This window comes from Mirounga angustirostris, unplaced genomic scaffold, assembly GCF_029215605.1.
Source record: "Mirounga angustirostris isolate CCGP_5_RB_7025 unplaced genomic scaffold, mMirAng1.0.hap1 SCAF_4, whole genome shotgun sequence".
Lineage (NCBI taxonomy): Eukaryota > Metazoa > Chordata > Mammalia > Carnivora > Phocidae > Mirounga > Mirounga angustirostris.
Genome location: NW_026991712.1, coordinates 16,874,711 through 16,898,757, shown reverse-complemented (window position 1 = coordinate 16,898,757; position 24,047 = coordinate 16,874,711). Strand labels below are relative to the sequence as shown.

General features: G+C 45.1%; 1 protein-coding gene across 3 annotated transcripts in view; it reads right to left on the bottom strand.

Moving 5' to 3' along the window:
• Nucleotides 1-2,474: 2,474 nt before the first annotated feature.
• Nucleotides 2,475-24,047, bottom strand: part of FBXO32 (F-box protein 32) — a 34,584-nt gene continuing 13,011 nt past the window's right edge. For all 3 annotated transcript variants that reach the window (XM_045895939.3, XM_064587917.1, XM_054512466.1), the window contains 5 exons: nucleotides 16,329-16,422; nucleotides 15,303-15,487; nucleotides 9,552-9,734; nucleotides 8,429-8,572; nucleotides 2,475-7,972 (listed from right to left, as the gene is read on the bottom strand). In XM_045895939.3, coding sequence (XP_045751895.1) covers nucleotides 7,883-7,972; nucleotides 8,429-8,572; nucleotides 9,552-9,734; nucleotides 15,303-15,487; nucleotides 16,329-16,422 — 696 coding nt within the window. In that variant the 3' untranslated portion in view covers nucleotides 2,475-7,882. The remainder of the gene's footprint in view (nucleotides 7,973-8,428; nucleotides 8,573-9,551; nucleotides 9,735-15,302; nucleotides 15,488-16,328; nucleotides 16,423-24,047) is intronic.

Genomic DNA, 24,047 nt, shown 5'->3' with positions numbered 1-24,047 from the left:
CACCTGCAAAGTCTCCCTTGCCATGTAACATGGTCACGGGATTTGGGGATTAGGATGTGAACATCTTTGGAGAGTCATTATTCTGCCTACTGTAGTAGCCTTATGATTTCCATTTAAAATAAGTAATTAGTGTAAGATATGATTTTAAATGGAAAGGTATAATAATTTTACTCATAACAATGCTAGAGTTTTTGAGATATATTTATGCTTAACTTATAAGTTATTAATTTACCTGGGAATGTTTTGTTTATTAGGGTTGATGCTTACCTGAGCAGATATTTGAAATGCTTATAAAAAAAAAAGCATATGTGTTAGATTTATAATTGTAGCTTTAACATGTTTAAAGGAATTTTCTTTTTTTTTTTTAAAGATTTATTTGAGAGAGAGAGAAGAGAGTGAGCATGGGGAGGGGCAGAGGGAGAGAGCCCATGCCAGGGCTCGATCTCACAACCCCAAGATCATGACCTGAGTCAAAACCAAGAGTCGAACGCTTAACCGATTGCACCACCCAGGGGATCCAAGGAATTTTCATGAAGTGTATAAAAGGGATTTGTTTTTTTTTTAAAGATTTTATTTATTTATTTGACAGAGAGAGACACAGTGAGAGAGAGAACACAGCAGGGGGAGTGGGAGAGGGAGAAGCAGGCTTCCCGCCGGGGAGGGAGCCCGATGCGGGGCTCGAACCCAGGACCCTGGGATCATGACCTGAGCTGAAGGCAGACGCTTAACGACTGAGCCACTCAGGTGCCCCAGGATTTGTTTTTTTTTTAAAAGAGACTTTAGTCTGTTCAATTTGAGCTTATTAAACAGTACTAGACTTGTAAAGATGTAGTTGAACTTTAATGAAAACTAGGTCTTCACATTTGTTACTTTTTCAACTACCATTAATTTTTAACCAAGAAGCTATAAATAGTTCTGTCTATGCCCATAAACTCACACTGATTCTTATTCGAGTGGAGGGTAAGCATGTGATCAGTGAGACTTTCAAAAGCATTTTGTGAATGTCTGTGTGTGTTATTAAAAAAAAAATTTTTTTTATTAATAGATAATGTATTTTGTTTCAGAGGTACAGGTCTGTGATTCATCAATCTGACACAATTCACAGCGCTCACCATAGCCCGTACCCTCCCCGATGTCCATCACCCAGCCACCCCATCCCTCCCACCCCCCTCCACTCCAGCAACCCTCAGTTTGTTTCCTGAGATTAAGAGTCTCTTATGGTTTGTGTGCGTTATTAATTCATTCAGCCCCAGCACTGTGCTGGGCACCATGACACAGCCCCAAATCAGATGCAGGAAAGTGTTATGGGAGGTGAGATTTACTCAGTCGGAGGAGGCTCTAGGGACGAGCTGGTCATAAGGAGCCATAGATGCTTACCAGACAGAGGCAGGGGAAGAATATTCTAGTGGGTAGAGCAGCCTGAGCAAAGAATGCATGGGATATTTAGTGAGTGTTGAGCTTTTGTGTTCCTGGTGGAAATTAAAAAAAAAAAATCTGATTACTCCAATGTGCCTTTTATGTCTTTTTCTGATGGAGAGTTAGTGGCAGGATCAGGGTGCATTCCAGAGTAAATGTATTATTAATTCAGCTACCATGTCGGTCACCTGAGCACATCACACCTAACTAGAGATGCAGAGCAATGTTGCTTGGGGAATCATGATTGTTCACATTTATGGAACACGTGTGGTGTGCCTGGTTCCATGCTTTTTTAGTCACATTAGTTCGCTTAGCCCTCACAACCATAAGTAATGGATTTATTATCACCATTTTGGAGTCTAGGAAATTGAGACCTAGAGGAATTAAGGGGACAAAGGTCACAGTGTAGTAAGTGGCAGGACCATGATCTGAACCTTGCTCAAGCCATTCCCTCTTTCTGGAATGCTCAAGACCTCACTTCTCTGCAGCTGGCTCTTTCTTACATTTTGGGTCTCAGCCTCACTATCTTTTGTTGGAGAGACCTACTGCTCAGCCTGTCATCAGCAGGTTCCCTTGTTATTCTGCATCCCAGACCCTTGTTTATTCTTACCATAGCACTTATTATGAATTAAATGTTTTCCTACTTACTTTGATTGTCTTTGTTTTTCCTACTAGAATCTAAATTCCATAAAGGCAGGCATTCTGTCTGTCTTGTTCACTATCCTATTCCCAGTGCCTTGCACAGGGTCCAGTGTATAATAGCTGTTCAATAAATGTCTATTGATGAATACATTGATACTGATTTCACAGCTCATTATTCCCTAATCATTCTAGTATACGTACAGTAAGTGGAACTATCCCATTTAAGCACAGTGCTGTGTTATTTACTGAGTTTGGCACTCAGCAGCAAGCTTATTTTTCTACATGTTCCTAGAAATTTTATAACAATGATAAGTTTCTGGGACAAGGAATCTAAGCCTCACGAGACAAAAGATAAACATACTCAGTATGCTAAAAAGCCAACTTGAATTGGCACACACCAAAAATGCACCCGTGTGTTGTTGGAAAAACATTTATTGCAATTCAGTGTCAAAAAATTTTTACAAAAATATGCCACCGTCTGGTACAAACAACTATAAAAAAATCAATTCATCATGCAAGGAAAGTGTGCAAATAATTTATACAGAAGGACTCAGCTCACACAATATTAAACATCTTTACATGTAATGAGACTAACCTTGTACTTTTAGTTACATGTTCAATCCCCTATAGCATTTTTTATTAAAAGGAGTAAAGCTTCTAAACTTAGGACATGGACTTTAATATACACCCCCTCTAGCCAGGGTTATTGGCACTTGGTAGAATAAAGATGGTGCCAAGAGTTCTCAAGCATAGAGCAATCCTAGGAGCCTTCTGTTTAACACACTTGTGCATCGTTAATTAAACAAACATTGCTATACTCAAAGACAGAAAAAGTCATGTTCAAACTCCAGAAGTTTGCTACAACAGATGGAGTTTTAAGAAGTTCAGAGATTGGGAGCAGCCATCCATTTTTGGACAAATGGAGCAGGGCCTGAATTTGGGGAGATTACTCAGGAAGCTTTGTTTGCTGAGTTCAGGGACACTTTGAAAAATGTCCAGCAGACAAAGTCACAAATATCTGTGGTCCCTCGCTCCTTGCTGCCTCTTGGAATAAAATAATCCGTCTTTGCTTAGTGAAGATGAAGTTTAGCAGAGAGTGGGAGGATTCTCCCCCGCCTCCCCCCCGCCCCCAATAGAAACTCACCAGATCTTATGGCAGGTGCTGGAGGGTGGGGAGATGAAGAGGATGGATTAAATGTACTTCTTGGTCTGAGAGGAAATACCTGCTTGGTTACCATCAGAACCTCAGTTTCTAGAATGCAAGCTGGCTGCTCAGCCATTATCTAGCTGTCTTAAGGACCACTTTTGTAATTAAAATTTAAGTACCGAGGGAAAAGTGAGTTTGTCAACACATGCTGCTTGCTCTATGGTGAGCAGGTTGTACTCACTAGAATGCTGTACTCTCGCGACAGGTTCAGAGGTTCGTAAAAATGTTAAGTGGCTCCGGGGAGAAATGTTAACTTCTCCACGGAGAACCAGGGACTTAAAATATTTGGAAATGATAATGGCTGGATGCCTAACACTGGACCTTCATGCTTGCCTTCCACAGTGAAGGTGTTGAGAACAGTCGGGTCAGGTGTCACGTGCCTCCAGACAATACCAACAGATGCTGGGTAGGGGGGCACAGAGTCAAGGCCTCAGAAAGTCCCGGGTTCATACTCAGGTCTACCACTGAGGACCAGATGGGCTCAGACATGTCCCCTGAATATTCTGGACCCCCTACCTCATGTTGAAAGGCGGAAGGAATGCCAGACTCCACCATCTTCAACTTCCCTTCCAGCACCAAAGTCTGGGATGGGAGTTTCCTTCCTTTGGGAAACCACGAGGGTTCACTCTAACAAAACAGAGAAGAAAGCATCTAAAGAAGATGTGGAGTTTAAAGGAATTATGATCTTGTTTACTGAAGACATCAAGAGCCCAAGATATATCAAAGAGCCATGTCTTTGCATTTGTCTAGAGGTTCGGGGTGTTTCTGAGGTGTGTTTAAACACTAATAGGATTTTAGGCCAGGATCCAGTCAGAAGGATGGTTCACAGACTCAGATAGTTGGAAATAGATAAAAAAAAAAAAAACCAACAAAAAACACCCAGATGTCCACATAGAAAATGTTGATATAGTTTAGTTAAAAAAAAATTCACACATAAAATAACAATTAAAAAAATTCACACACATAAAATAGAGTGCATAGCAAAACATTATTGCCCTATAGCCTGGCATAAAACTATAAACTCAGGTGCGTATTTTATGATAAACATTGTATTCAATGCTACAAACGATATACGGTTGAACATGTCTTGAAATGATTGACCTTGCAAATCACACCACTTGCTTAGACAAATGAAATTTTAAGCTCCCTCTCTTCTCCCACATAGAAACAACACAAAAAAGGAGACTCTGTTAAATTTTAAGCTCCTCATGAAAAACACTTTTCGAATCCACAGAGAATCATGACAATAACACCGTACCTGCTTGTGACCTTCCTTCACCATCACCCAGTAAAGCCCACTGCTGTACTGAGTATTTTGCGGTATCAACCCAGCCCCCCTCATCTCCTCGAGGCCACTTCAGTATAAAATTGATCATCACTAAACAAATGTCATCTCACGGCTGACACCCTGGGGATGTTTTTACTTTGTGGTTTTGCCAATCGCCCTCCCATGCTACCGATCCATCTACTCAAAGTATTAGCATCAAGTACATGCCCTCTACTTGAAGATATCATTGGACTTTTTTCTGGATCTTGCTATGAAGTGAACACTCACATATTCTTTCCCCAGATGTTGTGCCTTACTCTCAAGAGACTCCGGGCTCGCTGCTCATATACCTTTACGTTGGACCAGATCATACCTAACATCCCTGTGGACTTGTGCTCACTCACACTGCCCTGGGCACCCTCCTTCCTTCTCTGCAAGTCCAAGTTACTTCCTAGGTGACATCAAAGTCAAATTCTATGTTATGGGGTCGGGGGTGGTTAGGTAGGTACAGCAACGAGAGGGGAGCCTTCTATCTCTTCCAGCACTTTCCATCGTCCTGTCCCTCTGGCTTTTAGACCAGCAGTTTTGAGACAGGGATCCTTTGTTTTTGTTTTTGTTTTTTAGGTTAGGTTGTCCCCAGAGGGCTTGCCAATAGAAATTCTAAAGACGGTTAGTCCCCAGGGAACGAGAATTTTCTTTTTCACTCGCTTTACTTATATGTGAGGCTCTGGCCATGCTTAATAGCTGCCCCATGGCACCAACACAGATGCTCTCACCGCCATGTTCTTCTCCATTGCCTTCACACAAACCACAGCATCAAAGATAGGCCATTTCTATTCCTTCCCCCATCCCTCTCCACCTGCCATTGCCTTTCTTTGTCTCCTCTTCCAATGAAAGAGAACCACAAATGTTGGTTTCTTCTTTTTCCTTAAAAATTTTCCTTGACTTTGTCACCACACCACCTCCAAAAATGCCAACAGAGATGGGGAGAGCCCAGAGGCACCATCAAGGGAAACAACTCAGAAAACCATCACCCTACCACTTATGGTAGGAGTCATCTTGCACAGATGTGCCTCGCTGCCTGGGGTCTGATAGGCAGTCAGGGGCACTGCGGATAGTCCAAAGGAGACTGGTTTGCCAGCTTTGAGCTGATGACCTAAAGCGGGCAACATTTCTGGGACTGCAAACCCGAGGGTGCCCGGGAGTTCCCACCTCCCTGATCGTCACGAAGGGGCAGAGGTCACGAGTTGATGGACAGATGTGGAAGGCCACGAACACCTACACCTAAAAATGTCAGAGTCAAAGGTTCCAGAGATCTCAGAGTAACAATCAACCCAGCTCCGCCCCACGTCTTTCAGGAAGCGGAGACATTTGAGAGAAGTTGTCTGAATTCTGGAAGTGCTTGTTTTTTATTCCACCATCTAGGCCCCGCGTTCCTCAGTGTGACTTTGACTCAGGGGGGAGGGGAGAGCAAAAAAACCCATTCGGTATTACAGGGGCTCCGGAAGCTCAACCTTACCCAACAAGATCTCATTCTTTAATGTTTAATTCTTCTCAGTGGGGAGAATTTAAATGCAATTTCATTTTTTCTCCTGATGGGGGTGGGGGGTAGTGAAAATAAATACGGAGACACCCTGGTGTGTAGGCACAGTGAGGAGGGTTGACGGAGAGTTGACTTCTCTTCAGCATGCTGATACTGGGGCTGTGCACTGAGGGGAGGGCAGGAAGGGGCTCTGCATCACCGACTGGTACCTGGCCTGTTTCTGTACATGCTTACCCACCTTTCCCCTCCCCAGGTCACCCCAAGGTTCAACCCCTAAGGATACACTGTTCTCCACTATAAATGTGAGCAAGTTCCTATTTCTGCTTCACTTATTTGCCAAGGGCATGCAGCGTGGCAACTTTATTTGCAAAAGAAGAAAAAAAGCACAAAGCAAATACAACTGCCAAAATATGTACATTGTTGTAGAAAAGCAAAGTTCTATAAAAAGTAAAAAACAAAAACATCCCCTACCCCATCCCAGGAATATTTGACAATGACCTCATTAAGTCCTGAGATTTCCTTTCTTCCACACAGTTATCTGCTGATATTTGCCTAGCAAGATCCCCAGGGGTATGGAGCAAGTTTAGGGATGAACTCACAGTACTTCTGTTCCCTATGACTGGAACTCCGGGCTTTATCTCGTCATCCTCGCAAGAAATCCTAGCTTAGGCTGAGTAAATTTTGATGTTGGACATAAAAGAAAAGAAAGCTCCTCGGCCCATCACCTGCCATGAGGGACAGCCCCTAGTAAAATGTTTAACTGATACGTAAAACCTGTTTTACAAGCTTTTATCAGCACTCTGGCTTCGACCAGTCCACAGATAACGCTTATCTGTGAAGATATTCTGGGAAGCCCAGACAAGCCGAGAAGTTAAACAGGAATAAGAAAGTCTTCACAGCTTTTGGGTGACTCATTCTGTCTTTTCTGCAGTAGGACTCCTCTGGGACTGTTTTTAATCGGCCTTATGTTGTCCCGAATGAGCTATAACGTAGCTATAATACGAAAGGGAAAAAAAAAAAAAAAAGGCATATGTGCTGTGGAGTTATTCTAGAAAAGAGGCAACTCCGAAGAGTGCCTAGTCATCTAAAAAGGAAGTCTGCAACATGATGAGGATTGCCTCCAGGATCCCTTCCTACTGAAACCACTTTCATGTGACGAAAAACCAAGAAAAACAGACACTGCCTACCGGACAATGCACTTTGGCGGAGGGAGCACTGCATACTTTCCGAGGTAGACTATTGTGTGATAATATTTGCAAGATAAGGCCCTATGCCCTCGTGGGTTTAAGATGGGTGGTGCTTCCTTTGCCTTTTTAAAACAACCCCCCCCGCCCCCGCCCAAATTGAAACCAAAGCGCAGGGATTTCGCATTATGTTGTCGTCTTCTCTTTCTTTAAGCAAATTTTCACATTGTAAACAGAGTGTTCTATCTTGTATTCGAGTTCTGCCCTTTTCTTCCACATCCCTAGGGAACTACCAAGGCGTCTCAGTGAACATGAGGAGAATTCCATTTTCACCGATGAAACTGAATTCCTGCCCTTACAGTCTTGCCGGCAAATAGTTAGAAAAAAGTTTATTTACAGTATTTCCGTTTTTCCATACCAGTTCTAACGAGAAGTCCGTATTCTTCAACTCCCCGCCGGCAACTGCATCTCTCCCCTTCCAATGTCCTCTCAGTGACTTAGCTCAGAAGTTTTGAGCCAACGTTTCAAATGTACACTATTTACAAATGAACTGTCCAAGCTCTGTATTCACAACCATCTGATCAGCTGGGGAACCCTTCGGAAGTGTTGTCCCATGCTGGGATTCAGAACTTGAACAAGTTGATAAAGTCCTGGGGTGAAAGGGAAACGGAGCAGCTCTCTGGGTTATTGGCTGTGCATGGGTGATCAGTGCCCTGGAAAGGAACATCATGGTTTTAGGTTTGAGTTCTCAGAAGCATCTCGTTGGCTTGTAGCCCCATGAGGCTGTGCCCAAGCTCAAAACAACATTCCTCTGTCAAGAATGCCATAAGTTCTGCAAAAACTAAAGAACTGTGTGTGTGTGTGTGTGTGCATGCACACCCACACGCAAAGAGAACGGGAGAATTTGCAGGTGGGTGGGTATACAAAAAAAAAAAATATATATATATATATATACACACACACACACACACACATATAAAAATAGGGGTGGAGGAAATTAAGGACTCTCAAAGTTTTTCTCCCCAGGGACTGAATCAATGTCTCCTACACCTTCAGCTGCAGTAGGGAAGTGCAGGAGAGAAGTAGGAAGGGCTTTCGCATGGCAATGCTGGTGCCTTTGGCTCTTAGGGGCTGGGCTAGGGGGTCTGTGGCAGCCGAGAGACACATACCTTCCAGGAAAGAATGTGACAGTGTCTGCAAAGCTGAAGGGTGTCTCCATACTGCTCTTTCCGTGGGTAACATCGCACAAGTTTAAAATACATCTTCTTCCAATCCAGCTGTCCTTTGTCGGACAAAATTAATCGCTTGCGGATCTAAATTGCAAACGAATACAGATAATTGCACACGACTGCAGGAGAGTTCATCAAGAAGATGGTTTGTGGTTTTGTGCTCTGAAAAGTTCTGTTCCCACATCTCCTTCCCACTTGTTCATCTATGCCCTGCACTTGCCAGGGAAAAAATTGCCCAGATAGAAAGAAGGTCCTTCTGAGCTCTACCCAGTGAAATGGTAGCTTTTACCAGTCTTTAAAAGAAACAGGGGGCTGGTGACATCTTATTGTTGACCTCTACTAAGTTGTATTTGGATGGTCCTTTAAAGTTTAGGTGATTTCAATAAACACCTTCAATCTTTTCTTTGCTGTAGACTTGAGTGATTATTTCCAGGGAGATGCAGTCCCTGCTTGGCACAGTGGCTCTATTTTATATCTAAATATTAGTGGCTTCATGAACAGAACTTGTTGAACTCACACATCTATATAAAGAGGGTGGAAAAAAAAGTCTGGGGCAGCATGAGGAGGGGAAACAGGCCTAGAGCTGGTGTCCGAAGCCCCCAGTTCAAATTCATACTCAAGGCCAGTTTCCTTCCCTTGAGAGCCATTTCCCTAGTTTGTGGACTGAGTCCCCTCATCTGTTTAAAGTGAGCATCAAGATACCTACCCCACCCTGGGTTGTTAGACTAAAATGAAACATATCTATAAAAGTTCCTTAGCTGTAAAATATAAAGATAAGTTGCTTTTGTAAGTTACTCTGTTATAGAAGAGGAGGACAGGTGTTGCTTTATGAACTTTTTAAAGCAAGTTGTGAAGTGTGCATATAGGTTAAGAATGTAAGTTGTTTTTTCCACTAGAATCATATACATTATTTAGAAACTCCTCGTATTGTTGCTCTCTAGTCAGCCGGGAAGCCCCCTGGGGGGTGGGCACCCATGCCTCAAGCTCAGGAAGAATGCCAAGGAAGTTTGAGGGTGGGGGACAGAGAGGGAGAGGAGGGACTGCCCGTGAGGGCCCCCCTGACCTGCCGCTCGGAGAAATGGTATTGGCAGAGCTTCTTCCAAAGCAGCCGGTCCTCGCTGAGCACGTGCAGGTCGGGGGCCACCTGGCCGAGGCTGACCAGGTCACGCCCGTCACTCAGCCTCTGCATGATGTTCAGTTGGAGGCACAAAGGCAGGTCAGTGAAGGTGAGGCCTTTGAAGGCAGGCTGTGGGGAGAAGGATGACGTTAAGTTGCAGGTTGTGGGGGGCGGGCCGCACATCACCAGGTGACACTGAGGATGCAGGTGTCCCCTTGTCCTCCACCCTCAAGCTGGTTGACTGATCCCAGATCCAAAGCTGCAATTCTCCGCCCCCTGAGGGCAGAAACAGGACCCGCGGCTGAGGCCCACAGGAATAGCCTGGAACAGCTCGAGCTGAATGGTGCCAGAGGGATTTTCCTAAGTTTCACAAAGCTTTATACTTTTAACGATTCTCCAAACAGCACATGTTGGATTTCTCTGCTCCACTCAGTTCACTCAGTGACCAGATTCGCTACCTTCCTAAAGGGCCCCATGCCCTGGACAGAGAGCCCCGGCCTGCCACCTGTGCGGGCTTTCGCATCACCCCTCCTGGCCACGGATCCCTCCAGGCGGGTTTTCTTGCCTGTGCCCAAACACGCTGCGCCTGGGCCCCCTGCTCTCCCCTCGCCGCTCTGCCCATCCAAATGATGCTCTTCCTCAGATCCAGCTTATACCTATTTTCTCTGAAAGGGAATTTCTTTTCTGTTTTCTGTGGGTACCCCAGGCATCTTCCTGGAATTCTATGAACTCTTCTGGGGACTTTTTGAACCAGCCCCTTTTTGTTATGTAATGCAAACTGTTTCCAAAAGGAAGCTTGAATGGAATATTCCTGCTGGAATGTAAGCTCCAGGGAGGCAGCACGTTTTGTCTTTTTTCATTGCTGTGTGCTTTATCCATAGAAGAGTGCTTAGCATATAGTAGGTACCCAAAAAATATCTGAGGGATGACTGAAACCCTCCTACTGAAGTGGGTAAAAAACAACAACAAAAAGACCCTGTGCTTGTTGTGTATATTTGTGTGTGTTTGCACCCGCATGTGTGTCCTTTAGGAATGGCTGGTCCAGAAACTTTTGGCGTTAAGTGCCCCCATCCATTAGAACATCTCTATTCAAACCTAGGGCTCCATGGAATATTTAAAAAAAATTATTTGTGGATAATATGTTGACAGTTAATCAGGAGCTGTTTCTGCTATAACCCTCAACTTGTATTTAATTGTTTAATTTTATATTTATTATTTAAATTTTGATGGGCTCATGTTATCCCACCTACACCTAGATCCTTGAAGGTGGGGTCTAATTTCATATCCCTTGCAGACGAGCCCAGCACAAACAACCTCTTTTGAGGGCCTACTAAGGCCTGGCACTGGGGCTGGAACGGGTTCATTAGGCTCGCAAGAGACTCAGAAACATAAGCAAATAATTATAGAACAATATGTTAAGTGCTATCCAGGAAGTAAGCACAGAGTGCTCTGGGAACCATCTGTGCAGAGGAGGCCCTCACTAGTATTTACTGAGAGGTCCTCAACAGCAACTGATGCTGCTATTAGGGTAAGAAGTGAGCACAAATCACCTGAGACTGGGGTTCTTTGTTCTTCTCATGCTAGACCTGGGTGAGCTCTTGATTTTGGACTACTGCCATTTTTAGCTTGGTGCTCTGTCACCTCTGGGGGTCACAGGAAAAAATATAGAATGAAGAAGCCCTTCCTTAGCTCAGGGGAAAATAATCCTGTCAATGGGTATCCTCACATTTTTAGGGAACTACTCTGTACAAGGCACATCAGAGCCTACACGCACAGGATTCCAGGGGGAGATGCATGGTTTCACCAATCCCCACCTGTGTCCCCTGCAGAGCAGGACAAGTGTATAGAGGGAAGGTGGGAAGAGGCATGGGGCCTTGGGAAGCCGGACTATGGAGAAGAATGGGAGGTGGCATGGGAGGAACACGGGATGGACAAGCAGCAGATCTGGATCCCAGGTGCCCTTGGAACTCTGGGTCTCAGTTTTCCCATGTCCAAAGTGAATTAGCTTAGAAGACTCTCAGGGTCCCTTCCAGCTCTAACAATCTCAGATTTGAATCAGCTTCAGCTGATTCTTAACTCATCAGAAGTGTCTATGACTTGACAGTTTAAATTGTTCAGGCTGCTGGGCTGAATTTTCAATTGTTTGCAAAATTCAGGACTTTTGCTGGACCGCTGAAGGCTCTACACTTATTTGTCGTTTATCATCTGCTGCTGATCATATGAGCTAATAAAACTGCCATGAAATTTTCTTTTTGTTTCCAGCACTTCAAAGCATCTACTTTTTTGGTTAAAACTCCCAGGCCAATTATTACATGAACTCCTATTAAAGTCCACTTGGCAGAGTTCACGCTCAAATTTTCAAACCTGAACTTTTCCAAAATCCTTGCCCAGACCCCATGCTGAGCCCTTACTCCTGATAAATGGTTAACTGCTTGCATGCCGCCTTCTTTTGGAATATAAACATATAAAAGAACAATAAGTCAATCAAGCATTTGGCTATAATCCTTCTATGGCTACCCTGCCCTCTCTCTGCTTCAAACACAGCCTTACCCCAAACACTGCCTTACCCACAGTGATTCTATTTGACTTCTCCCTCTCCGAACCAGTTCTCTTCGTTTTTCCCCCTTCATTCTTTATTCTATTAATTATTTTTGCCAATAAAAATTGGCTCCATAAAATTAGATATGAAATTTTGAAGGAAAACAAGATTATATGCCGGGAAGATACTGCGAGAACTTTGGCAAATAGAAAGCAATTACTGTAAATGTCACCTTAACATTTTTGTGGAATAACATACTTCTCTTTAGTCCAAACTGTTAAAAAGTAGGCTTTAGTATATGTGCTGCCGAAATATAGTCCAGACTGAAGTAATTAAGTCCTGTTTTTCTCTCTCTTTCTCGATCTTTCTTTCCTCTGCAGAGTTGGGCATTTGTGTGACAAGCTCTTTAGGGCTCCATGGGTTCCCATCACTGCTCTCAAAATAATGTGGCTCAGGGCGAGGAAGGCTGGGAAGGAGGGCAGCAGGGAGCAGAATGCAGTGGGGAGAAGGGCCGCCTCTGCAGACAGGCCTGGGTTCAGTCCCCTGCATCTTACCTGCATCGAGGCACCAGCCACACTATCCCTTTTTTTTTTTTTTAAAAGATTTATTTATTTTAGAGAGAGTGAGTGAGCCCAGCGGGGAGGGGCAGAGGGAGAGGAAGAGAGCGAATCTCAAGCAGACTCTGCTGAGCGTGCAGCCCGATGCGGGGCTCGATCCCACGACCCTGAGATCACGACCTGAGCTGAAACTAAGAGTTGGACGCTCAACTGACTGAGCCATGCAGGTGCCCCCAGCCACACGATTCTTAACTACTCAGCCTGATTTTTCTCATTTGTAAAATGAGTAAAAGCATATCTTACAGTGTTGTTGGGCAGAGTGGACGAGATGATGCATAGAAGTACTTAGCATAGCGCCCTGTGGAAATCAGCTATTATAAAGACCCCTACTCATAGTTATTCACTGGATGAGTTAATGTACATGTGAAAGACTTAGAATAGTGTCTGCCGCAGAGCGAGCCCTTCGTAATAGTAAGAGCTGACACATTTAAAGACTTACTATGTGCCAGGCACTGTCCCAAGCACTTTCTATATGTTAGCTTATTAAATCTTACACCGGGGCTAGGAGATAGGCATTACTACCCTTCATTCATCATTCATTCATGCATCTAAAATTTATTGACTGCCTTCTGCTCTGTGCAAGGCGGAGGGAACAGAGCAGAGAGCAAGATGGTAGTCTTTCTTCGTGGCGCTCATAAGCCAGTGGATGGAGATAGGGAAGTGGTATCACGTTGGAGATCATTTCAGATGGCAACACTCCTCTGAGGAAGGCGAGATGAGAGTGTTTCCAGTGGACTGGATGGCCCGGGGAGGCAGGGCCAAGCTTGGCATGGGGCAGAGAAGAGCTTGGCCTGGCTGGAGTGCCAGGAGCAAAGGGGAGGGTGAGATGAACTTTAGTGTTTGATCTGTCCTGCACGGGACTGCATTGGATGTAAAGGGTTTGCAAAAACCTGGATCACTGAATACATAGTTGGAAGAAAGCTGGATTGAAAAGAAGTTTGGAAACCACTGATGTTAAGAAAGCTCTGCCATGTGAGGAATAAGGAGTCCTGGGTCCTGGCCTAAGCCGCTGGCTTCTCTGGTCTCCACTCCTGTCTCTGAAGGGTTATAGCAGCTACAGGGGCTACTTCCTCCCTGGTGTGTTTGTGGATCAGTTAAGGGGGGGTTCTAGGTAAGCAAGCCCATGGGCGTGCAAAGTACGTGAGCGGCTGTGGCCAGGGAGGCTCCTGGGATGCAGGCAGCAGAGGCAAGATCTGGCCAAGTGTGATCACCTAAATAGTGTTCCAAAGTTGCTGGAGGAAAGAGACCCTTGGGACAAATGGGACGTGCTCATTTAGATCACTGGCTGGATACTTCTCTCCTGGGCTTGGACCAAAAAAAGAAAGTGTTACGTCCAGGCTACACAGAATACCAGAAATCAGGTAGAGGGTCTAAGTGGGTTTTCTGTGAGAGATAAGCTGGGAATCTGGGTCTCAAATTCACGTCGTCAAACTATGTCTACACTTAAGAGAAGAGAATGGGGTAAATTATTAGAATAAACTCGGTAAATGTTCAGAATACACGCTCTTAAACAACTGAGATAGCTTTTCTGGGCTTGTGCTGTGTGTGTGTGTGTGTGAGTTGTAGCCAAAGTGATTCTAAGGAAGTCACATAATTCTGAAGCTTCTCATTATTCCCTTTGTTTCTGAGTTAAAAAAACTAAGAGGCACAGAGAGGTTATTAACAGCCAAGTCAAGGATGCTACATTTTGAAAACTTCATATAGTAAAATAAGTATTTAAAAAAGGTCAAAGAGGCTTCTTGTTACCTTCTCAAGAGATGGAGCAGACCCAAACTTTATCAGCTTGGGTCCCGGAACCACTTAGAACAGCGCAGTCAGTGATAAGCGAGGCGAGCGCTACGTGAGCCGTCTAAGTGTGCCTGTCCATTAGCGAGCCTTAGGAGATTACAGCAGTGTCTTTCTCACATTTTTTGTGTGCCTCAGTCCTCCTGCTCACTATTAAAAGGACAAGAGCTGAGGGCCAAGTTAGGTTCAAAAAGTCAAAAGACACTACCAACAGAAGTGTAGCTCTAATACAGGGCCTCTTTGGGTTTTTTTCCACTTTGAGTGAGACTCGCTCTCTTCTTTCCCTGCGTGGATGTTCGCGGTCTCTAACCAAAGGCTTACTTGTCATAATGATTAATCACTGGAACTAGACTTTGCAGAGGTTGGTGCCAACTTTCCAAGCCACTGCCATCAGAGCTCTGTTGTATTCAAGGAAGCATTCCTACAGCTGTAAAGGACACGTTCTTCAGGAGGAAATGGGAAAGACAAGAGAACTCCCCTCACCCCCCCACCCTCAAATCCAAGCTTCCGGTTTTCCTATCATGTTGCAATTCACATACTTTGATCCCGTTGTGCCAACTTTTTTCCCACCCCCTCTTTATTGGGAATTTCCAGCCCACTCTCAGCGCCCAGGAGAGAGCATCCAGATCAGGACAGTCCAGGCTCTTTGACCACCAGAGAAGATTTAAAAAGGCCTGGGGAGGCCGCCCGGCCTCTCGGTGGAGGCACCAAACAAAGTCTTTACTGCTAGGAGGAGGCCGGGGCGTTCCTGCTTACCCTGGTAATTTGGATATTGTTCAGCTGCTGTTGCCAGTGTAGAATCGTCTCCATTCGGTACACCCACATGTTGATGTTCCCGACCAGCACTGACTTGCCGACTCTTTGCACCAGTGTGCATAAGGACGTGTAGAGAGTCTGCAGCAGTTCCCTGATTAGCCTGATGTTCTGCTGGTCTTCGAGGACTTGAAGTGAGGGAGAGAAAAAGCATGAGCAGTTATGATACAGGGACACGGTATATTTTGTACTCGGGCCTTTCTTCTTCTTCATTCTGCTCCTGTCATGTGGGTAACTGCCTCTGGGGATGTGGTTTTCTTTCTCGCTCTTATTTATTCGACACCTGACCAAGCTTCTACACTTGAGGTGACTGGGGAGAGTTTCCATTATCTAGGTCCCTCTTTGTTCTCTTCTCCCTAGTTTCTGGCAAAGACTCTTTCTCTCTTCATTGTTTCACCAGCACCAATTGGCTCACTCGACCTGAAGGCAGTTTCTTTGGCCCAGCAGTGATGTCCTGTGTAGGTGGTCAGTAGTTAGGAACATGAGTTGTGATCCTGTCTGCCTGAGTCTTTGTGGGATTATGGATAAACTACTCTTCCTTAGGGGCCTCAGTTTCCCTGCGTGCACAAGGACTCAGATGAGCCAAAGACCTAAAGTTCCTTTTAGATCAAATAGTCTGTGAATCTATTCTGCCTTGTACATAGCTCAATTTTCTAGGAATTTGGAATCCAGAGGCTTGGTAGCCAAGCTTGGGACATGTGACCACACTGAGAAGTGTGAGAGGTGTGTAGCAGGGCAAATGGATGCTCTTGATAAAAGGATGGGAGGGTGACGGTCTCTCCCCTCCGTTCTGAACATGAGTGGCACACTCCTTTCTGAACTGGCATTTGGCACCCCTGAAACGCATCTGGAGTTATTCATGTCCATCCATGTCTCATGACGTGTCTGCTCTACTGGAAAATCCATCTGTCCATCCCCATCTCTATAAAAAGGGGAGAGAGGTGGGGCGGGGTGGGGGGTAAAGCTCACCTTTCAGTACCACTTTTTCCAAAATGTTCATGAAGTTCTTTTGGGCGATGCCACTCAGGGACGTGAGCTGTGACTTTGCTATCAGTTCCAACAGCTGTGGGTAAAAATAGAAGTTGCCAGGCTTAGAACACAGAGACATTTTTCTCCTCTAATCTTCGCTTTTGAGTCACATGATGTGGAGATACGGACCAACGGGGAGAGACAGAAGGCAGGCGGGCTCACAGTGGAAGACAAATGGGGGTAATTCAAAACCCAGGAATCAGGCTGAATATTTAATTGCTTTTTTTCTTTTGAATATAAAGAGTTTGGCTTCAGCCAGGGTGAATTCATTCTGCTTGTCCTACTTCAGCAAGTGAAGCCGAGGGACTCTGAAGGGAACAAAGTTGCCTACGACCTGCAAATGTTTGAGTTCTACACAGTCACTCCCAGCAGGAATCTTTCTACCCCTACTTGAACTTCTTCCCCACTGGTACCAACTGTTCTCAAGGCACATTATAGCTCATGGTCAGCAAGATGAGTACTTTCCAAGGAAGGGGCAAGTCTTATCCAGAAATCTCCTGCTCATGCAGTGTTCGGTAAAAATGTCTGTTAATTAGAATCTCCCATTGCACTTAATCTTCCCGTAGAAAGAGGCCAATCACAGGGAGAGAGGAATACAGGGTTGTATAGTATATATACATATTTCTACTTAGAGACTAGGATCCTCTGTGACTATGGGCAAGTTACCAAATTTCTTGGTGCCCCCATTTCTTCATCTGTACTAATAAAACTCAGAGTCCCCAAGACTGTTGAGAGCTTTGAATGAGGGAATGCCCGTCCATAAGGCACAGTGCCTGGCACTGATCACATGGAAAATCAAGGCTGGTTGGTTTGTTGGTTGGTTGGTTGGTTTGTTGAAGGCATGTGTCCTAATCCCACTACCCCATTTATTGCCAAACAAGAAGAAAGAAAGGTAATAATTTAAGTTGGTGCATCCTTAGTCTGCTTTTTCTTTGGTAGCAAAATTCTTTACAGATGTGGCAATATTAAAAAAAAAATCTATTAAAAATTCTACTGTTGAAAAATGAAACTTAAGACTGGAAGGGCATCTTAGAGATCAGGTAGATCAACCCACTCAGTAGATGAACAAAGTGAGGCTCAAGAGACTAAGTCTCACCAACTTCAAGCAGTGGGAGGACTCAGCAGAGACCTCCCCAATACACTCCATGCTTTCACAAAGTCACTAAACAAAAGAGGTTGATGTAAAGTGAAAATAATTTTACCAGAGCCTAGCAGGCCCCCAACTAAAACTAGCTATGCTAAGACTTAGAACCAAGACCCCTCCTTTACATTAGAGCTTGAATTTCTGCCCCTAGGAAACTTTTCAAGGGAGTTTCATCTGCTGGCCACGCCCCGGCCCAACATCACTTCAGGTCAGTAAACACCGAGTGTGACACTGTGCTCGGGCACTGGAATCAAGGCTGAGAGAACTAGCAAAGTGACATTCCAAACATTGGGCTGCAGAGGAGAACTGAAACTCTTGGATCAAAGCCCTAAGCAATTCCAAGGCATTTGTTTAAAACTTCTGTCCTCCTGGAGCCCCTTAGGAGCCTGTCAAACCACATACAGACTTTTAATTTCCTGAACATAATTTTACCCTAAGTAAAATTTTACTCTAAGTAAAAACAAAACAAAACAAAACAAAACCCACCAAAAAAACAAAAACAAATAAAACACTCCGAAACCTCTCCCTGCCTGGCTTATGTATCTCTCACACACGCAGGGAGAAGGAGGTGAAGAAAGGCTGAGGCTGGTTTGTTAAGATTAGTACTGGTGATCCAGCGTTGGAAGTCAGGAGCTGACCTAGTGCCCACAGAAAGAGGCAAGAAGTCTGTTCATCTGTAGACGCTACATCCATGGGTGGGCGGTGACCACACTGGATGACCTCTGCTTGTCTGGTTCAGCTCTGTCACCAACCAGCATGTGACAGTCAAGAGAGGAGTGACAAATGGCGGGGACTGGCCAGACCTTTCGTTTATCTCCCTGACCAACAACAACCAGATTCAGAAGGCCAACCTGATGGTCTATTAATACCCTGCGCCTCACATGACCAGCATGAAGCAAGATGAAAGAAAACAAAAGCCTTGAGTCCCTCTCGGAAGGGCAGTTGGCTGTGCACTGTGACTCATCATGGGGTGGGGGGAGGGCGGGCAGCGTTCTGCCTGAAATCCATCCAAAACCCAGATTCCATGTGACTACCATCTCTTGAAGGCGTCAGTGTTAATCTTGTCTAAAAAGGCACCAATCACAAGGAGAGGAAAACTCTCCAGGCTATGACTATGCATTAGAGGGAAAACAAAAAGCCCTTTGGTCTGACTGAGATGGTGTTTGACTAAGCAGGAGGAGGAATGCAGCAGCCAAAGTTTCTCAGTTGACAGCAGAAGGACATGTCAAGCACCCTATGTTCAGCCCTATCTCAAGAGAAAGTCCCTCCTTCCACTGCCAGGAAGTTGTGGGGTCAGGAGAAAAAACCCTAGGGAATAGGAGACCCAGCTTCTTTAGCCGGGTGACCTTTACCACTCTCTTCCATTGGCAAGTATTTTCTGAGTGCCCACACTGCCCTAGCATTGTGGTAGGTGACGTGGATATGACAATAAAGACACACGATGCCTAGACTCATGGAGTTTATGGTCTAGTCTGTGGTGTAAGTCTGCTAACCTCTCAAAACCCCAGGTTCTTCATTTCTAAAATGGAAATACAAAGACTACCTACTTCACAGGGTTGTTAGGAGAATTAAAGAGATAAATATGTGAAAAGCCACTCTAAATACAATACAAGGCATTATTATTACAAGATATTATTTCATCCTCTTCCAGACCCCAATCTTTTAGTGAAGTTTACAGCTGATATCAAGATTTAGCAAACTTTCTGTGAAGGGCCAGATAGTAAATATTTTGGGCTTTGTGGGCCATATGCTCTTTGTCACAACTACTCAACTACTTAACTCAGCAGTCGTTGTACAAAAGCAGCCTTAGACAATATGTAAATGAGTAGATGTGGCTGTGTTCCAATAAAACTTTATTTACAAAAACAGGTGGGGGGCCAGACTTGGTCCTTGGGCCCTAGTTTACCAACTTCTGATCTATATCTCTGATATATATAAATGTAACATATATCATAGATATATCATAAAATTTATGTGTGTGTGTGTGTGTGTAGAGTTTAAGAGGGTTTCAGAACCAAACTTCCTGCTTCAGTTTCGCCATCTGTAAAATGTGAATAGTATCCACTTCAGAGCTGCAATGAAGATTGACTGTGTTCATAAAGCATTCACAACAGTGTCTGGTACAAAGAATATACTCAAATTATTATCATTAGTTTTTATCATAATACAGAGACTGTTACTAGGTAATATTACTGCTAGGGAGGGGATAGTGAATTACTAAAGTAGAGCTGGCTTAAAGATCTTTAGAATCCCTGTATTTCAATTTTATTCATTGTCAATCAAATACTTAACTGGTTCCAAATTTTAATATTCCTTTCTGTCATTTTTATTATGTTTGTGATCCATTTAATAGCCCCCTGTCTGTTGATGAGAGTTAATGTTGATACATTTTATGTCTTACATAGCTGCATCTACTGCGAGGTCTTATTTGGCTAACAATATGGGGGGTTACTACATACCAGTGACTGCACTAAGCACTTCACATGCACGATCTGATCTTGCTTAGTCTTCCACGGTGAGCCGATGAGTTGGGTTCTCCATTTGATAAAAGAGGACAGTGTGGCTCAACGAAATTAAGTCAAGTACCTCAAGTCACAGCAGCAATAGTAAGTGGTAGAGCCAAGACTTGTGCCCATTTGTGTCTTAATAGAGAACATGTATTTTGATCACTTAAGGACTTCAGCTTTTCAGGGTCAATTAAATTTATACCTAGGGCCAAACTTTAAAACTAGTAGCAATATTTGCTATGTTCTAGAAGACAGAGTCTAGAAATTCTCTATTAATATGACATTGTGACAGGTGATCAGCTTTAACCAGGAAGGGAGAAATAATCCCCAGAAAGTGTTAATAACACGATCGGGATGGGGCAGTTGCTTTTGGTAAACCATTTAGGTCTACTTTCCACGTCAGCAGAACTCGGCAGGCCCTGAACGGGTAGGCAGTATTATGTGGAACTAGTGGTAAAGAGCACAGAATTGATTCCTTTTACTTCTGTGTTAAGAGAGCTGTGTGCCTAGGGGAGCAGGACCCTAGCTAGCCATTTATTTACCAAGAGGACTTAGCCAACTGGATTCTTTGCCCCCAGCCACAAGAGAGCAGAGGAAAATGTCTTGTTGGGAAATAGCTGTTTCTTTTCTGCTGGGCAGATTTGAGCCCAGGTGCCAGGAATTTGCAGCCGTGTTTAAGGGGGAGTGGGAGGGTCAAGAGGAGGAGGACGAGGAGCAGGAGGGCTCTCAGGCTGCCCCCGAATTCCACGGCATCACTGCCGCCTGGGCAGTCTGGGTATCCGGCACGATTTGCGGTGACTAGGTGTACAGTCACAGGAATGGCTCTGGGCTGCCAGAGGAAGGGATGGTGGTCACCGCATGTGGAAACCGCATCCTGCCCTTCAGCTTTGGCTCATGTTGGTTTTGGAAACGTTGAGTAGGAGAAAAATCGAGTTGCAAGCAATATCGCATAGCAAACCTCAGAGTGGATACCACCACAGTTTGAAGTGGTGTGTGGACCACGACTGGGCAGAAGGGAGATTTCCCTTCTCTCTCACTTCGCTGCAGAAAGAGCAGGTGTCTTCTCTTCTCTCCCCTTCAGTTCATCAGAGCATTCATACTTTACAAAACACAAGAGCTCGGGTCACTGCTCTGCTTGAAACCTTCAAGCGGCTTCCCTTTGCACTTTGAGAAGAATCTAAACTCCTTTCTGTGGCCGGGGCACGGTCCTCCCTGATCTGGCCTATGCCCCATCTCCAGCGTCACTTTGCACTGCGCTTCCCCGACTCATTCTGCTCTAGCCACACAGCCCGTCCTGGGTTTCCTGCACGGGGCCAGGTCAGGCCCACCCCCCAGCCTCTGCCCCTGTCACGTCTCCCCGTCTCCCCGAGCTGGCTCCAACCCACCCTTCAGGCCTCAGTGCGGAGGTCACCTGCTCAGACCCTCCTCTACGGGAACCGTCCGGTCTCATCGTGCCACTGACCTATCTCTGCAATGATCTTGTGTCCTCATTTGAGGACGGTCTAATTGGGATCCGAACCTCAAGACAGCAAGGCTTGTTTCCTTCCCTCTCACTCCACCCCCGGCCTGGCAACATGGTAGGCGGGTGACCGCTATTTGTTTTCTAATACATCTGTCTTTTAGAATCCATGCGTGTTGTAGCTGCAAGGGACCTGGGCACGAGTATACCCAAGTCCCTCCTCTATAGAGGAGGCGGCTCATAATGGTCAGATGACACCATCGCGGTCAATGGCAACTGGTCTGTGGACTGTCAGGCTGGGAGTCAGACGGGGTCTGGTCCCACGCTGATGTTTCAGCAGTTAAATCACTTACAGTGCACACATATGACAGACACCTGCCAGGGAGGCAAGCGGCTGAGATCTAGAGGGACACTAAAATTAGGGCTTCAGAAGCATCCACGGACGCAGTAGCTGCCCTGCCCGCTTGAGACAAAACCACACGGAGGTTACCCATAGGCTGGTGCTCAAAGCATACTCTAGCTTGCATTGAACGTGGTTAGGAACATAATTTATCTCTAAATTCTTCCATCTCTTAGGACAGTGGGCCCTGAAGTTTGAGTTACAGGTCTTGATGGAGAAATGAGCCTCCGGGTTATCAAAGGCAGAAAAGCAGCTGCAAGAAGCCTGCCATTTTTCACGTGCTCAGTCGCCAAGCTGGGGGTCTCTAGGAAGCTGTTGTCTTCTGCAGGAAGCCCTTGGTCACGTCAGGCAGTGCCTCTGCTCGTACCGAGTGCCATGGACTTTCAAGACCCTTATTTATTCAGGGGAGAACACAGATTAAAAACCTGGAAAGTTTTGTCCTGACTTTGAGCTTGAACACGGACAGGTTGGAAGAGGGAACATTTCAGCAACATTAATAATCTTCAGGCATGTCAAGATTGGGTAAATATTATTTGCAAGGGAAACATCTCTCTAACGGAGGGCGTTAAAATCCTAAGAAGGAGGGCCAAGTTTATACAAATTAATTGTATTCTCATCGGAGAGAAACTCGCCTGTCTTCTATCCGTCCTACATATTTTTGAACATGTAACGGTGCCCTGCTCCCTGTTGCATCAATTGGAACAGTTCTGTTTGCCTCAATACTCCTGCTTAAACTGAGGTTCCCGTCTACTCCAGCACTCGTCACCTCTACCCTAGGATTCCATGAGGCTGGATGTCACATTGCCCTTGGTCCCTGGCCCACCTGCATTCCCCTCCACTCCCGTTCTTTCCCACGTCCGGATTTCTGCTTCTGCCACTCATCCCTGCAAAGCCTGTGACTCGCCTCTCTACCTCACCAGATCCTGGCCATCCTTCAGGGAAGGAGGCTGGTTCTTCAATCTCAGGTTCTACCTCTTCCAAGAAGCTGTCTCCAATACCCCCTTCATCCACTCTCCTAGACAGGACCAAAACCCCATTTGCCATCTCAGTGGTTGAACCTTGTCCCCCAGAGTAGCCCAGAAGCTCCTGACAAGCAAGGGCCAGGTGTTTGTTGATTCTCAAGTGGCTTTGGCAACACTAGGGAAATGTTACGGGTTGCATAGAGAAACCCCCGTTTAGGAATGTGAAAGCATTCACCCGAAGGAGTCTGTGATCTCTGGGGATCTAGCAGGAGGATGCTGTCAACTCCTTGCTATTGGAGCTCCTCCATCAGTGGACCTGAGGGGCTTTCCGATCCTAGCTTACAGATACTGGGAAAAAAAACCCCTCTGTTTTACCCTCAACCGGAGCACTTAGAATACAGTGCCAGATGCTCTCAGGAACTTACCTCCTTGAATGGGAAAAAAGTCTGCTGATTGGTATTTAAGTCAGCTCACCTGTCCAATTTATCATACCCCACCCCCTGCATAGTAAGCACCTGACTTAACCTAGAAACTAGACAGAATTTTTGTATAAAATATATTTCTGGGCCCATGGTGGGATAGGTTTAGATTCTGAGTCCTGAAGAAAAAAATTTGATCCTGAGGTCTCCAAAGTGGGATGGGAGAGGAAAGCAGGCAGAAAAACCATAAAACATCAATCTCTCCATTTCATCTTTAATCTCTGTTATTTCTATCATCTTTCTACTTGTGTGTTTTCTAATGCCTGTAATCAGGACCCGAAAGATGAGGATATTAATGGCAATAAGTGATTCTTATTGAGTGCTTACCACGTAACCAGGCACTGTTGGAAAGCATTTAAATTCAGTTTTAATTCTCTGAGCAACATGATGGGGCAGATATCATTATTAGCACCTTTTATAGGTAGGTGATTCACAGATGAATTTATGAACACACATAAATGGAGAGTACATGCTTACATTGTTTGTTTAGGAGTCCATGGTCCAAGACACCACTGTTCTGGGCTCTTGGCCATCCCTCATTTTCTCAGGTGCTCCCCACTTGCGTGAGCACCCTCCTACTTCTGCATGCATTCCATTATTTCCATGGTTCTGCAGGCACCCTTACTTCTTCAGGTAGCTCCCCACTTCTGTGGGTCCCCAGACATTGCAGGATCTGCAATGCAAGCCTGAGTGCTTGTTAGGACTGAA